Source organism: Musa acuminata, chromosome BXJ3-4 (genome assembly GCF_036884655.1).
Source record: "Musa acuminata AAA Group cultivar baxijiao chromosome BXJ3-4, Cavendish_Baxijiao_AAA, whole genome shotgun sequence".
NCBI lineage: Eukaryota > Viridiplantae > Streptophyta > Magnoliopsida > Zingiberales > Musaceae > Musa > Musa acuminata.
Window position 1 is genome coordinate 41,095,371 of NC_088352.1, and position 16,705 is coordinate 41,112,075.

Sequence of the window (16,705 nt, forward strand, 5' to 3'; positions counted from 1 at the left end):
CCTTGAAAAAAAGGATCTCCTAAAATAATTCAATCAACAAAATCTTTTAAATATATATATCTCTCTCTCTATCTCTCTCTCTATTTTAATTTAGAGGAAGAAAATGTGCCAAGACTATTTTGTTATAAGTTTTAGAATAATTATGTAAGTCAACTAATTTTCATTCATTCCAAACATTAAAAAAGGAAAAAAAAAGTGATGATAGCCCAAAAATCCCCTTTTAAAAAAAAGTCAAAATCACTGTATGATTGTTTTCTATCAAAAGAAAGAGTCAAATTCCATGTAATGTTTTGAAATTGACAAATAAGGAAAATGAACTCAGAATTAAGCTACACAATGATTATGATTTCATAATGATGAATATTAAGTGCGAAAATTGTGGTAAATAAAGAAGGATTTTGGTCTGAAAAATACCAAAAAGAAGATCTAATAAAAATTATATAAGGAGATTATTTTAAGAAGCTTGTCAACCTCTAGTCATAGGTCAAAGTGTTACCCATGGTATAAGTGGGTTCTCATCATATTTCAAAAGAAGCTTTTCAATCATCCTCCATGATAGATAAATAAAAATATGTTAAGTAAATTAATATATTGCCTAAGGAAGACCCTTATGGTCATAGGAATGATTTCATAATCACAAAACTTCCAATTAACCAGAAATTTCATGTATTTTATGTGGTCATCAGAACTTTAAGTTTTAGTAACACTCATTTACTACTAAACCAATTAATTTTAATAGTGAAAGAAAATAACAAAAAAAAAAGAGCATTTCTGATATAAAAATTCTGTCTTTTGGCTATTGCATTTTTTTTTTCTTTTCAGTTTTTTTCACTCCCATGTAAATGTGGGAACAACTTGACCTTATAAAAAAGCAAACCTCAACTTTGGTTAAAAAAATAAAAAGATTAGAAAATTTTGAATTTTCCTCCTAGAAAATACTATTCCTAACATCATATTTTTGTAGTAAAACTGTATCTATTTTAGTTTATATTATGAATCATTTTTTATTGAATATTTTTTAGTTGTTTATAGATCTAGAATTAGAAGGAAAGAGGGATAAGACTTTCCATAACGTTATCCACCCGCTTTTCTTACCTGTGCGACGAATAGACAACAATACTGGGCCCCATGGGTCCTGCAGTATCTCTAAACCAATATCTAGCAAGGTTCGCAAATCGAGTTGAAACGAACACGTGCGAGTGAGAATTAGGCTCGCGTGGCGGGGGCAGCGCAGGGTTGCTATTTTATTGACTTCTCGTCAAGACCCGAACCCTCTCTCCCTCGCTCCCGTGGCGGCGCCCTCTTCCTCCTCTCTCTTCTAGGGTTTCTCCTCCCCACATCCGCCCTCTCCGGGGTTTGGGCCGTCGGATCGTTTCTGGAATCGCCCGCTACTCCAGCTACTCGACCACCTTCAGATCCGACCATGGCGACCGTGGCCACCCCTCCTTCTGCTGACCGTATCCTTCCGTCGACTGGGGAGTCGATTCGTTGTTTCTCATCAGTTTTCGCTTTGATTTCGGCCTTCTCTGACCGGATCTACTTGTTCGGTTGTTCTCCGATTCGTTTATTTGCGTAAAGAGTGATTTTGCTCCGCTATTTTAGATTTTTCAGGGTTTTCGTTGGGGTTTATGCTCGGATCGGATGGCTAAAGCCTGGTGAACGCTGCTCCTGTGGGCTTTTGCTTCGATTAGTGTGTTTAGGGTCGTCAAAATGAGATTTTGAACTATGGCACCGGTACTGTCCGGTAGTGTTTTCCTGCCTTGTTTATGTGTTGTATAATTTATCGGGAGATTTTACACTTTGGTTTCGCTATGTTAAGCTCGTGAAGCAATGAACTTGGCTGATTGATTAGTAATTTAAGTCGATTTCAAACTATGCAGAGTTTTACTCACGCGATCCGGAGATTTTTCAAGGGGTTCTTAAGACTTTGTTGCTGTTATGCTTTGGGTTATGTCCTATTAGGTTATACTGAAGTTTTCAGTAAATACTGTTATTCCTTCATTAATATGTCACAGAGGCTACAGATCTGATACAGAAGCTGTCGTTGGATACTGCTAACAAGAGTAATGATTCCTCAGAGGTCAAAAAGAAGGTAGCTTTATTGATTCTGCCAATTATTTGTTGTACATCATGTTGTGTATGTAGGTTCTTAATTGGGAAAGAGATAGTACTTATGCACTTTGAATTCATCCAACAGCTTTCTGGAGTTCAGTATGGTTCAGCAAATGGTGGGGAAGCACCAATTGCGCCGATCCCAACATATGAACGATCTCTGACGCCTCTTCTTCAGGAGCATATGGATGCGGGCATGTGTTACGTACCCAACGGATACACTCCATCTTTCTACTATGGAGGTAAATTGATTCCAGCTTCTCGTTGTATGTGGTTTCAAGAATTATCGAGTTATTTGTGATTCCACATCATCTTTTTGGTCAAAAGTTTTGCTCGTTGCATGTAACGTGCTGTAAATACACCTGATTGATGTATGTTTGTTTCTTCATGACTCTTCATGTGGATGTATCAGAGATTTTGTTTTAGCCATGGTAACTGTTTAGCTGACCAAGTTTTTTAGTTTCTTATAGAGGAGTCACCTAATTACAATTGAAAATTTTCAGGTTATGATGGATCAATGGCGGAGTGGGAGGATTACCCTAGATATGTTAACTCTGATGGAGTGGAGGTGCCTCCACCTGTAAGATGTGTTGACTCTACTTGCTGTTCTTCAATGATTATCATCCGTTGGATTAATTTGTAAACTTGATATTTATAAGTTGCTTTGCAAGTCTCAGCCTTCTGTTTGAGATTTGTGTGTTCATAAGAGCAAGGTTTTGATAGCATTCCATAATTTTTGGCAGGGAGTTTATGGGGACATGTATCATCATGGATATGGTTATGCTCCATATGGTCCATATCCTTCTCCTGGTTCCCCAGTTCCGACATTGGGGCACAATGGTCAGTTATATGGACACCAACATTACCAGTTTCCAGCTACATATTACCAGCCACCCACAGCCACCAGCGCACCAGACACTACAAGCCAAACCCCTAGTTCTAAAAGGGAGGTTTCTACATCTACTGCTGCCAGCCTCCCATCTATTCCAGTGGATACAACCAAATCTGATTCAAATGAAACAGTTAAGGCAAGCACAAATGGCAACAATGGATCAGCAAAACTAAAACCAAGCCAACAGAACTCATCGTTGAATTCGAATGGCTCACTTGGTAAAGGTGCGTTTCCTGGTGGGCATCCTTCTTCTGGCTATCAGGATCCAAGATTTGGTTTTGATGGTATGTGGTCGCCTGTTCCGTGGTATGATAGCCTGATGTTTCCTGATGGACAACAGAGACCAACAACAGCTAATACTGTCTCTTCTACAAGAAATCAGAACCTTCGTCCCCTTCCTCAGCTCATGGTATGTGGGATCCAAATTAAGAGTTAACATTGTCTTACCTGTTTATTGATCTCATTGTTGTTTATTAAGAGTTAATACTGTCATCTCTGTTAATTGAAATATTGGTACATTTTGCTGAGGTAATGCCTTATGTGCGAGGATACATGTTAATGACTTTATGCATGCTTTATGTAACAACCTAAACATTGAAATTACAAACTTGCTTGCTGAGAGCAGGGAGCTATTACTGAACCTTTACACTCTTTATGAACGTCTGGTTGGAATAACTCTTCTAGTTCTCTGGTCTGGCTTTCTTGCTGGACACTGTTTTACCGTCATACACTTACATTTTTTTGCCAGGGAATGCATGCCCCAAGACCAGCAGGTGCTGGAATGGTGAACAAGATGTATCCTAACCATCGAATGTATGGTCAACATGCAAATGGTTTCAGAAGTGGTCAGAGTTTTTACTCAAGCATGTATGACTCCAGAATGAATGGAAGATGGGGGATGTCTGTGGATAGCAAGTATAAGCCGAGGGGCCGGAGCAATGGATTCTATGGTTATGGTAACGAGAACTTGGATGGGCTGAGTGAGCTCAATAAAGGACCAAGGTCTGGTCGATTCAGAAACCAGAAGGGGTTTGGACCTACTATTACTCTTGCAGTGAGGGGACAGAGCCTTCCTGCAAATGTAAATATTCAGGATTCTGCTGTGATTCCTGAAAGAGATCAATACAATAAGTCAGACTTCCCTGAAACATACTCGGAGGCTAAGTTTTTCATCATTAAATCATACAGTGAGGATGATATTCACAAGAGTATCAAATATAATGTCTGGGCTAGCACTCCTCATGGGAACAAGAAGCTTGATGCTGCTTATCAGGAATCTAAGGAGAAGACAAGTGGATGCCCAGTCTTCCTGTTTTTCTCTGTAAGTATTAGTTTATAATCTTAACATCTGCTTTCCTTTAATGTTATTTTATGGGTTTTCTGATTTTTTATGTTAATTTATAGGTCAACACAAGTGGACAGTTTGTTGGTGTTGCCGAAATGGTAGGTCCAGTTGATTTTAACAAAACGTTGGATTACTGGCAGCAGGATAAGTGGGTTGGTTATTTTCCTGTCAAGTGGCATATTGTAAAGGATGTACCCAATAACATTCTAAAGCATATAACGTTGGAGAATAATGACAACAAACCGGTGACAAACAGTAGAGACACTCAGGAGGTGAGGAAACTTTTCATTGTTAACTATTTGGAACCTCAATTTTAATCATTCCAATATATGCTTATTACTTCAGGTGAAGCTTGACCAAGGTCTTCAACTGCTTAAGCTGTTCAAGGAGCATGCGAGCAAGACATGCATTTTGGATGATTTTGATTTCTATGAAACCCGTCAGAAGGTGATGCAAGAAAAGAGAACCAAGCAACAGCAGCTTCAGAAAAAGGCATGTTCAGATTCTACATCTTCAGAGTTATGTTATACTGTGGTTCTTTTGCATGTTACAAGGCATAATAATGCCATGACATATACTGTTCTTAGATATATCCATTTCACAATGTTCAAATTTGATCACAGTAATAATTAAATGTTTGCAATCCTGCCTCAATGCCTATTAATTATGCTCCAATTTGTTTGGTAGAAGTGCTAGGACACTGAATGGCTCTTCTGAACTACTTGGTTATTCTTGTTTCTTTTATGATCAAGTTACCCTTATCCGTGCTTATTATTATTTTTATTTCAGTTCATGGATGGAAAAATGGTGGAATTTGGCGAGAAAGACAAGGATGCTTCGAATGGGAAGCCTGGGTTGCAAAAGCCACTGGAAGTGGTTACAGTTTTGAAGAAAGAATCTGCCCAGGTTGGGCTTGCACTTGGTGAACATGTGCTATCAGAAAAGAATGGCTTAGCTGCAGTAGCTGGTGTTGCTCCAAAGGATGCTAAACCAGTGACTGAGAAGTGGGTTGTGGCTAATGGTGTTGCCAACTGCTGCTAGGTTAATGGACCCATCTTTGAGCAGCTGCAGTTATTGGCTGGCTGAGCATGAACTGCTTAGGAAGGCTAAGAAAGAACATAATGGAAATTGTCTGCGAGGCATCGGGCTGACATGTATGCTTAAGGTTTGTAGCAAAGCAGTAGTTTCCCTGTCGCAGTTTAATATCGATTTGAGTTTGTTTTTCCTTTTTTCTAGCTGTCCCTTAAGGTAGGAGATTGGTGATTGGGGTTCATAGGTGTTATGAGGCAATCAACCTGTTATTTGTGTTCCCAATGGTGTATTTCTGCTTTTCTTTGCTTTTGCAAGAATCTCTTTACTTAGTCGTGGCTTGGAATATCATGGTGGCAGACATTTCTTGTGTTTTCTCTGTCTTTCTTCTGTAGCACTTGAAAATCTGAGTTGATCTTCATTAAAAGTATCTTTCAAGTCGTCCATATGTTCGTGGGTTCCAGGTGATTATTTGTATAAGAACCCATCCAAAAGCAGTATTTCTACTTTGTGAAGATCAAAGCAGCCTTTTATGGAAAATTTGTCTGCTCTTACTACTGAAGTCATTCTTTTCTTTCAGTTCGAGTTTTCTTTCAGTTCGAGTATCAAAGCTAACTCTTCGGAGCACCAATTTACATTCTGATCTTTTTGTGGTGAATGAGGATTGTCAGAAATCAAGTGGAGGTTTTCTCTGCCACTTTTTTATTATTTTTTAGTTTTTGGGGGTGACAAATGTTTCTTCGAGATATTATATTTACTCCTTGACAAATGTGTTTTAAGTCATAAGGCATATTTTCTTTATTATCATTGTTTGATGAGGGAATGTTTGTTTCGGTGTGTTGGATGTCCGAAGATGGGGTCGACAGTACATTCCTTAATAGTGTAAACAGTCTCTCTTAGAGCTACTAAATATCCAAATTAGTACTAAATATGTAAATGCTTATGGATTAATCAAGCAATACAGTTTCTTTCTTTGGGGAAAAAACTACTAAATGTATAAATTCTTTAAGAGGGTTTCTTACACGTATCTAAATTCCAATATTGGTTATTTTAATTTTTCACATAGATATTTTCAAATATTTCTTTGGTATATGTCGTCATCATTAGATTTTAAAATACTAAACATTTAAATACCTATATACCTTTAAAAAATTATTTTCATCAATTATTTCATTTCTCATTTTTTTTCTATATTTTTTAGAGGGTGTTAATCTCAATTTGACTTTTAACATCATTCTGATGAAGATAAACCATAGGAGATTGTATATATATACAATATTGGAAAGTTTATTTCTATCAGCTATTGAATAGTGTGATACCATTCCAAACTTCACCTGCCATTTACATGTGTGTGTATATATAATAATAATAATAATAATAATAATAATAATAATAAGAACTAAAATTTCTTTCTGGATTGAGATTATACTTTTCTCCCTCTCTCATCTATCATACTTGCTTTTCCTATTCCAATCATAATCAAATACAGTAAGTGTAACCCTCAAATTATTGTTCTCACAGGAAATTTTCTTGCTGATACTCTCATTAATCTATCCAAGCACTTCCATTACATTCTGCAACTTACATGATTAGAATATGACAAGGCGTGCTGGAGAACTTGAAAGAGTAGTAGCTTGCAACATTGACACAATATGCTCAAAGGACAGTGATGGCTACACTCAAACCATCATATATATAGGCTTAACAAAAAGGAGGGGTTTCAGAGAGCAAAACATAAAGATTTACAATATAAGTTGGCATATGACCACCAATCCTTTTCTTTTCCCACCATGTAAAAAACAATGATGACCTCAATTGGGATTGGAAGACAGTAAAGCCGTCCTCATCATCATCACCTTCTTGTGTGAGTTGGAGTGCTTGTAGCTCACAAAAGTAGGGCTCTTTGCTGGCCTGTACTCGGGGAGCAGTCTCCCTGACTTGAATCTCACACCACATGCATTGCAGAGGGTTTTGGGTCCCAATGGCCCTGCCCGCCACTGTGGTGTCTTTTGTGACAGGCAGTGAGTGCACCTCCTCGGATGCACTCCCTCCTTTCCCAACTTCTCCTCTCCTCCACCACCACCACCTCCTCCTCCACCACCACCACCACCCAGAGCTGGTGTTGGTGTCTTATCCTCTTCCTCCTTTTTAGGGAGGATGAGCTCACTTTCTGCAAGCCAGTGGGCCTGGTGGAGGAGGGGTGGGTCTGAGGAAGTGAGATGGAAGGTTGAGCAGGTGCCGATGGAGAGGTTTCCGGGGGTGATTCTTCTTCTTCTTTTGGTCCTGGCCTTGGCTTGGACTGCGAGGCTTTTGAAGGCAGGCTTGGGATTTGGGGTTTGCGGGGGTGCTGAAGCTGGAAGTGGGTCAAAAGTGGTGTAGGATGTGGCAGCGCTCGAGAGGCAGTCCTCCACATATATGGACAGCCATTCCAGGCTTCCATCCTCTCCTCCTTCCTGCATGCGACAACATCGAGAACAAGACGAGCAATTCCAGTGTCAGTTTGAAGGAAGATGGATGGCGAGTACAAGGAGAACCTTGAGAACAAAACGAAGAGAGCAGAAGCTTTTCAGAACTCGAAAATATTATTTTCTTGATCTCATTCAAGAACACAAACAATAGATGAAGAGGACTCGGTGAAGAACTGAAAATTGTAGCAAAAACCTCTGATCATCTTTCCACTATACACACGAAAGAACAGCTGAGCTCACCCCTGGAGTGAAGTCCCCCAACAAAGAAGTGGCAGCAGAGGAGGAATTCTTGGAGGCGTCCATTATATACTGTGCAGCCCACCAAAACAGGAAGCAGTGGGAGGTTTAAGGAACCAAAAAGAGGAGGGAAAGAAGAAGAGGAAGAGGAGGAGACCAAGTGAGGTGGTGATGATCTTTAAAGATGCATAGATAGATTGCTATGAGGGAGGGACAAGCAACAGCTGCCGCCCTCTTTGCTCCTCCTCTTTATCTCCTTGTTGTTTTGTCGGCAGAGACCGAATGATGCAACCAAAGCTACACACCGACGGTCTCTTTCACACAACACACACACACACACACACCCACCCGAAGCAGTCTCCCTCCACTTCGTAACAGGACATGCATCCCTCTCCACCCTTTCAAAATTTGAACCATGAGAGTGAGTGATCGATATGTCCACCATCTTATATCTTATTCCCCTGTGGATCCAAAGTCTCACCGCAAGACTTTCTTTTATATGGTGGTAAATGGGGTGGGTGGGTGTTTAGATGCTTAGACGTAACCCCACACATTAATAATCACAAGATCTTGACCACTGTATCAATGTGTGGCAATCTTTCATTACAGTTCACTTCAATGATATTGTGATTATGGTTTCAACTACTACTGATCAGATTAATCGAATTTAGAGTCAAGGTCTCAAATATCGGTAAGACCAAGGTGTCTCGATAAATATCTCGATGGATGTATAGAGTAATATATGCCACGATCCGATCCGATAAGATAACTAATTCAATAACTTTAAGTTTCAATCATCAACCTAAACTGTTTGAGGTAATAGACTCATTTATCTCTTATAAATTCATCTACATTATTTATATTTTTTTATTTGAGATTAAACTAGATATTATATTTTTTATTTAATATTTGACATGATGCACATATAAACTAATTTAATTGTGGCTCTAAGTCATGATATATCTTATAGCCTCATCATGAGCTTTCCAAAAGAAAATTTTATTATAACATCATCTGATGAAAATAATTGAATAATTAACTTATTAAGCCTAAATTACTGTCCCAAAGCAGTTAATCTAAAGTTTTTTTATCTTTCAAGATATGACAACATAGATTCTGGCTTTGCTTAACTTGTATGAATATGAATTGAGGAAGGAGAGACTTTTGGGACCCTCTCTGAGTTGCTGCAATAACTCAAGTTTGAAAGCTTTGTTGTTGTTTTACTTTCAGAGGCTCCACAAATGGAGAATCCCATCACTTCCAACTGAGCACAGCTGTCTTTGCTCCCTCTCTCAAGCTTATCTCAGCATCATGTGGGTAGCCAACAAGGGGCAGGTTTTTGGCCTTGTTGTAGTGATAATTAGCTTGTTTCACCTCATTTTCATTGTGTTGTCCTTTGATAACTTGGACATCTATCTGCTCAAGCAACCAAGAATAAGAAATTACCAGAGGCAACTATAAGATTTTTGATCCCACACATTCATACATTATAAAGAAGTGAAAAAGCATCTGACAGAATCCAACCAATACTAACAATGATTGAATCTGAACAGTGAAAAAGAGCTTGTTCCTTGTACTTAGAGCCAACAAACAAAATACTGTGGATTATCATGTTTGGGATATTATGTACAGGATTTGTCATGACACCAAAAGATTTTTGGTAATCTTTTCATGAAAATACATGGTGGGGTGAGGATATAATTCAAAGGCCTTAAAAGGCAACCAGTCAAGCAATGTGAGTTACTAATGGCATGACCATGGACTTGTCTTTGAAAGGTACCGGAGCCACCGTTCAATCTGTAGCACTCCTTTTCTCATCTTCAGCAACTTTGTAGCAGCTGATGTCAAGGGCATCCTGCGATAGTGATTGAAGAGCACATTTCTGATCCACCAGTGGCCAAGGAAAGGATCCACAAGTATGTTCATAGCTATTCCGCAAGTAAAAATAGTTTCATTTCTACTCTTTAAACTTTAACCAACTTCATTATTTGCTTCTAAGGTTTTCAGCCCCTTCCTCGAGTTACATCGTGTACATGCAGTGACCTGCACAAAAGACACAAAGAATATGAGAAAAGTTTCAACAACGCATTAAAAACATGTAACACGGCCAATTGGGGCCAACGCAAACTTCAGTCAATCTACGATTTGGATAATGTCAGTCAATCTCACATGACGAATCTTGCAATTCAAAAACTAGTATCAAGTGAATCATAGAGTGGATTGCAGCATGAAATAAGCATCAAAAGCCTCTCATCATAATGCGATGCAGTCGAAACAAACTTAACAAATAAATATTGTCAAGTCCCAAGTTCAAAATGCATTGGCTTTGTCAATTGGGAAGTACAGAAATGCTATCTGTTGGAAATGTGTAATAACTTGTATGCTACCTTATTTCTTATATTGTAATTATTATAAAACCAGATGACAGCAACTCTTAACAATATGTACTTTGTCACTGTCAGTGCCTGAAACCATCTGAAGTTTGTGCTATTCTTGTAGTGGTGATGGCTGGCTGGCATGCAAGTTTGCTTGTTCTACTATAATCATCATGAATAGAGCTCATGCCACTAGCCAAGCTGGAAACAATATGAAAGCATCTACCAATTGCTCTTTGGGATGGAAAATGACTTGGTGACATGCTGGACAACTAGAATACCATAATAATTGTACTCCAAGCAGGGAATTTCCCCATATAGAGGAGAACCCAACCTATGAAGGCAGGAAGCGAGTCACATACCAGCACAAATCATAGCCAAATCTGAAGTGGACCTATTTGGATAGATCACATACTGTTGAAATCTTTCTCAAAGGGATCCTTCAATACAAAGTCAACAAGTCAAGGCCACCATTGAAAACTCTCTTTGAACACTGTTCTAAAACACTTGTACTCTTGGAAACAGAGTAATAAGTGTACTTCAATGGATGCATGCCAATGGTAATTTATCCATCAAATTGATTACAGAAGACTAGTTATTGGTCACTTGCTAAAATGAGCAAACAGATAGATTTTAAATGATAAGTGGGTTTTCGAGATAAAGAGCTACCACAGCAATAATGACTCAAGCCCAAAGCATGCCAGTTGAATTAAATGGAAAAGAAACATAAGTGCATGTCGTGGACATTCAAGTACGTGACCTTCCTCACTGATATCATCTTAAATTTTGCACCTATTGTTTCACCTTAAAGTAAGGTCACTTTTTATGTTAATATTCATCTGATGAGGTGCAGCACTATATAATGTGATACTAATAGTTCACTACATCTGTATATTTATAACATCATCCAAATTCCAGAACATCTTTCTGATGAATAATAATCATACCAATGTTTACAGCTGTCATTCTGCAGTAATAATAAATGGGTTTCATGCACAAAAATATCTTAGTGATGTCATTTATGCAACATGAGTCATTTACAAGTCTTCATTTTAGGCCCAACAAGATACTGCAAGAAAATCTAACACACAACTTTGTTCACAGGGAAACCTTGAACCTCCTTTGATATGCAGCTAGGCATAATCTAACAATTTGAGAAAACTGCCTAAAGATGTCTCCAACTGAATTAAGATGTATTTACACCACATGATAAGATGATTTACTTTTGCTGATAAAGTCAGATATTTGTTGTGACCATAATAATGTAGGAGATGTGGAGCATTGTAAAAAGGAACTAATGAGTGTGACATATAACTATTGAAGGAAAAATTTACTTAATATAAGAACAATGACATCTCTGCTTTAGCTAGCAGCCTAGCACATAAGATGGAGAAGTACACTTCATACATCTTTACCAAATTACGGAGAGGTTAAAAAGGTCCATACCCTGAGTTCCATAAGTATAGTTCAGTGGTTCTTAGTCATCACTCACATTTCCTTGGCTTCCTTCAGCCAGGCAGCCCAATGAAAATATAAAATATAAAATTTTGTATCATTTGTTTTACAATAACTGAAATCATCTTCTTTTCCTATAAGATAAGAAACACTAGTGTCTAAGTGGGATACCTGCTCTACTTCTAGTAGAACATACAAGATGAACTTCGAATTACATTGCAGGAGATCTGCTGTTGAACCTATTGAAATGTACTTCTCAATTGCCTGAATGAAGCGCAAGATAAAGTATCATAGCATATCTAACCTAGGCAATTGTAATGAACCATATAAAGAGTTTTACATGAACATCCCCTGCCAGAAAATGTGTTTCTTTCTCCAAATTGGTAGTCTCACATCACTAAAGGTTCAATATGTAATGTACTTTGTAATTTCCATTGTGTAGAAGAAAGTAATTTCACATTGCTCAGCAGTCAGCAGCTTAGTGATCAAAACAGATTTACTATCTTGACTTTCTCAAATTATGAAAGATTACATGCAAGCCTTTCTGCTGCTTAATCCCCTCCTGATGGTCTATGAGGTCTTTATCAGGCCAATTCAGCATATCATCACAACCAATCCAGAATTAGACTTTGCTGAAGAGAGTTGGGAGCAAGAGGCACTCATGGAATTATTAACCATTTATCTAACTTCTGTGAGTCTTAACTCTTGGTCTGTAAAATCTATAAGACTGAGTCAAGAGCAAAATACTATAAATATTCTCTTAGGAATTTCCAATGGAAGTGATTAAAGTGTATCAAAACTTAATGGCATAATGTACATGCCAAATGATACAGCTTTTTCTAATTTCTAAATAAATGGAGCCACATTTGTACTACTATAAGCATATATCATATGGGCACTAGTACACTGGTGCACGTCCTGTTCAATTAGTCCTTGACATTTCACCAATAGTCACCACATGAGCAACTGCCCCCTTCAAAATGATGAAACCTATAAGGATCACGTAGTACAATTGTTCGGCCAGCAATCCTCGAGACAAATTTCATCCAGGTATGGCAGTCATGACATACACGAAGGTTCTTCATCACACGGAGGGGTATCTCAGGAGATAAACTTATTAGTCCAAAAGCAACAGCAAGCTTCTCACTGTGGATGTAGGCACTGGGGTCCTTCTGTTCTTGCTCCATATCGTGCAAGAGATAATACTTATCTTGCTTGTACCCAATTTCAACTGCCCTGTTGTTCAACTCTTCCAAGAACTTGTAGATTGCATCTGCCTGTGCATGCAACCTATCTCCAACAAAAAATGGATGAACTACATTCTTTACTTCGATCCAACTACGACCAGGCTCCTTCTTAACCCCTCTATCTTTCATCATCTGCCTCACCTGATCCCTGTTATCCCATTTCCTAGACACTGCATATATGTTTGATAGGAGAACATAACTAGCTGAGTCATCTGGCTCCAAATCCAGAAGATGCTTAGCTGCAAGTTCTCCAATTTCAACATTCTTGTTAACTGTACAAGCACTAAGTAGGGTTCTCCAAACCATACTATCTGGGGCAATTGGCATTTCCTCAATGAACTCTCTAGCACGATTCAACCACCCACCTCTTCCAAGAATATCCACAACGCAAGCGTAGTGATCTGGCCTTGGAAGGAGACCATACTCCTCCCTCATAGATCTGAAGTAGTCAAGACCTTCATCAACCAAACCTACATGACTACAGGCAGCTAAAACACCTATGAAGGTGACATGATTCGGTTTGAACTTCTCTTGCTTCATCTGCTCAAAAAGCTTTAAAGCATCCCGGCCATGTCCATGTTGGGAATAACCTGTAATCATGGCATTCCATGACACCTCATTCCTCTCAGGCATTCCAAAGAATTCAATCTTTGCATCTTCAATGCAACCACATTTAGCATAAAGTGAAACTAGTGCATTACCGGCCTCTATCTCAGAATCATAACCAGTTTTTATAATCCTTGCATGAATCTGCTTGCCTTGTTTGATATCGGCCATGTTAGCAGCAGCACTTAGTGCAGATCCAAATGTAAATAAGTTTGCTTCAATACCAGATTTGTCCATAAGCTCAAAAACCTTTAAAGCTTCCTCGCAGTTCCCACTCTGTGCAAATCCTGATATCAGTCCATTCCAGGATATCTCATCTTTAACCTCGACAATCTTGAACACAGAATATGCATCCATGATCCTACCGCATCTAGCATATAGGTTGATGAGAGAATTTCCTATTGATATATCTGTCGCATAGCCACTGATGCATGATTGAGCATGGATCTGCAACCCCTGTTTGATTGCTCTGATTCCAGCACATGCACTAATAGCACTGGCCAATCCTATATTATCTGGTCGTATGCCACAAATTTGCATTTCCTCAAAAGTTCGGAGAGCCTCTAGGCAAAAGTCATGCTGTGCATAACCAGCAATCATAGCAGTCCAAGAGACAACATCTTTCTCAGTGAGTCTTTCAAGAATTTCCTTAGCCATTGCAAGGTTACCACATTTGGAGTACATATCTATGAGTACACTACTTACATACACATTAAGCTCAAATCCAGTCTTTATAGTCAAAGTATGAATTTGTTCTCCAAGATCAACAGCACCAACATAAGTACAAGTTCTAAGTATACTAGGATATGTATACTGATTAGGCCGCATACCCTCAACTTGCATTTGGTAAAACAGATCAAAAGATTTTCTTAAATCACCCATCTGACCATAAGCCACAAGCATTACATTCCACAAGACTACATTCTCTCTATCAGTTGCATTGAAAAACTCATGGGCAGTTTCTATGTCAGCACATTTCACATAGAGATCAAGCACGGAACCCTCAATAATATAATATGAAGATAATCCAGCTTTAAGCACATAAGAGTGTAGCTGTTTTCCTCTTTGAACATCTCCAATAGAACCACAAGCAGTGAGAAGGCCTGAAATTGTGACAGAATCAGGTTTTAAGCCTAACCACTGCATCTGTTCAAATATTCTTAAAGCACTTTCACTATTTCCATTTCGTGCATGTCCAGAGATCAGGGTGTTGTAAGTAACTCTATCATGACATGGCATCTCACTGAATATTTTTTCTGCCAGTGTAAGGCTGCCACACCGTGAGTATAATGTGACAAGAGCATTGCCCACAAAAGTTTCTGAGCAGAAGCCTTGCTTAATCACTTGGGCATGGATCAGCTCTCCGTGTTCAAAGAGATCAGACTTTGTGCAAGCACTGAGAACACCGGACAGAACATATGGAGTAGGGAGAATTCCAGAATGGTGCATTCCATTATAAAGACGAAGAGCTTCAGCTCCAAAACCGTTTTGCGAAAACCCAGACACCATAGCAACCCATGAAACGTTGTCTTTCAACCATAACTCTTCAAATACTACTCTAGCTGAATCTATATACCCATTTTTGGAGTATAAATCAATCAAAGGATTACCAACGTTGGAATCACCAGAAAAGCCATACTTTATTATCTTCGCATGAATCTGTTGCACAACATGCCAATATCTGTCATGTCCACTACATGCTCTCAGGGCAATGGCAATGGTGATAGGATCAGGATGTCCACACTGCCCCACCATTCTAGTAAAAAAAGTGAGAACTTTGTGGTGCTCTTTCCTCTCAAGAAAACCCGCAATCATTCGGTTCCACGAAGCAACACCTCTATGAGACATATCATCAAACAACTTGATCGCATCTCGAACTTCACCGAACGCCAGATACAAAGCTATTAAACGATTGCACAAGTGGTCTTCTCCATGGAATGCCAGCTTCAGGATCCTCGAATGGATCCACCTAGCATCGAACAAAGAACCTGAATTCAAAATCCGGCCAAGCAGTGAAGCATAAGTACTACAATCAGCACGAGCACCGCGATCCACCACGTTAAGAACCGAAAAGACATCTCTTTTAGGCAATGCCTCCATCTTGCGGCCTTCAGTCTCTCCGTCAGAGGATTCATCGATCTCGTGGCAGACCGCATAGCGGCTGTATCGAGCGAGGCCGACTCTGTCAACTTTTCCAACAAAAAGCTGCAATTTTTCAATAGAAAGAGGGAGTCACAAGTTACAAATAGTGGATGGAATTCGCCAAGAGATGGGAAGAGCGACTAACCACCTTAAAGATCCGATCTTTTGGGAAGAGCGAAGTCGAGCAGAGTGGGCGAGGGAGAAGAAGAGATGATGATGCCGCGGGCATAAGTCTCGAGTGTTGGTGTGAGACAGTGAGGTTGGCTACTGCGAAGGCTCCTCCGCATGGATGGATGGAAGGAGGGAGGCGACTTCATATTGGCTTCTTCTTTTAGGCCATATGGGAATTAATTTTGGTTTTACTTTTGAGTAGTTTTCTTTCTTTTATCGATTTAATTAAGAATATTTTATATTGATTCTTTTTTATTCAAAAATATTTTTTCCAAATAAATATTTCCTTAATCGAAGAAAGATACGAGTTTTACTTCTATTGCACTCTATGCACAAAAAAAAAGAGAGAATTTTTTTTTTTTGAGGAACGAAAGCGAACATTTTTCATAAAAATACGAGATATATTTACTTTTTTACGTAATAAATTTAATTTAACATAAATATCATAAGAGACTAAAAAAGAGAACTTGCTGACATTAATTTGATCATATGCAAATCAATGTTTAGACTCTAATATATATATATATATATACATATCTCCTAAATTAAACATAACAAAAAGTCAAATGGTCGATGAAAATATAAGAAAATTTCAGGGATTTAAGATGGAGTGCTTAGCCTCAGTT

The 16,705-nt window shown here is 38.7% G+C and overlaps 3 protein-coding genes across 4 annotated transcripts; 1 reads left to right on the top strand and 2 right to left on the bottom strand.

Moving 5' to 3' along the window:
• Positions 1-1,270: 1,270 nt before the first annotated feature.
• LOC103983090 (YTH domain-containing protein ECT4) lies at positions 1,271-5,750 on the top strand. Its single transcript, XM_009400250.3, has 9 exons — positions 1,271-1,457; positions 2,016-2,092; positions 2,198-2,354; positions 2,616-2,692; positions 2,856-3,413; positions 3,753-4,325; positions 4,409-4,621; positions 4,695-4,841; positions 5,139-5,750. The coding sequence occupies exons 1-9, from the start codon at positions 1,424-1,426 to the stop codon at positions 5,388-5,390; spliced, it is 2,088 nt and encodes a 695-aa protein (XP_009398525.2). The 5' UTR covers positions 1,271-1,423; the 3' UTR covers positions 5,391-5,750.
• Positions 5,751-6,915: 1,165 nt separating this feature from the next.
• On the bottom strand, positions 6,916-8,483 carry LOC103983089 (GATA transcription factor 2). The gene is made up of 2 exons (XM_009400249.3): positions 8,087-8,483; positions 6,916-7,831 (listed from the first exon to the last, which is right to left on the bottom strand). Exons 1-2 carry the CDS (start codon positions 8,147-8,149, stop codon positions 7,190-7,192), a joined length of 705 nt encoding a protein of 234 aa, XP_009398524.2. The 5' UTR covers positions 8,150-8,483; the 3' UTR covers positions 6,916-7,189.
• A 4,158-nt stretch (positions 8,484-12,641) lies between these two features.
• LOC135635744 (pentatricopeptide repeat-containing protein At4g13650-like) lies at positions 12,642-16,225 on the bottom strand. Of its 2 annotated transcripts, none has more exons than XM_065147040.1 (2): positions 16,057-16,225; positions 12,642-15,971 (listed from the first exon to the last, which is right to left on the bottom strand). In XM_065147040.1, the coding sequence occupies exons 1-2, from the start codon at positions 16,135-16,137 to the stop codon at positions 12,855-12,857; spliced, it is 3,198 nt and encodes a 1,065-aa protein (XP_065003112.1). In that variant the 5' UTR covers positions 16,138-16,225; the 3' UTR covers positions 12,642-12,854. The 2 variants fall into 2 exon arrangements, with proteins under 2 accessions (XP_065003112.1, XP_065003111.1); XM_065147039.1 differs by having other exon boundaries at positions 16,054-16,225.
• Between the last annotated feature and the right edge of the window lie 480 nt (positions 16,226-16,705).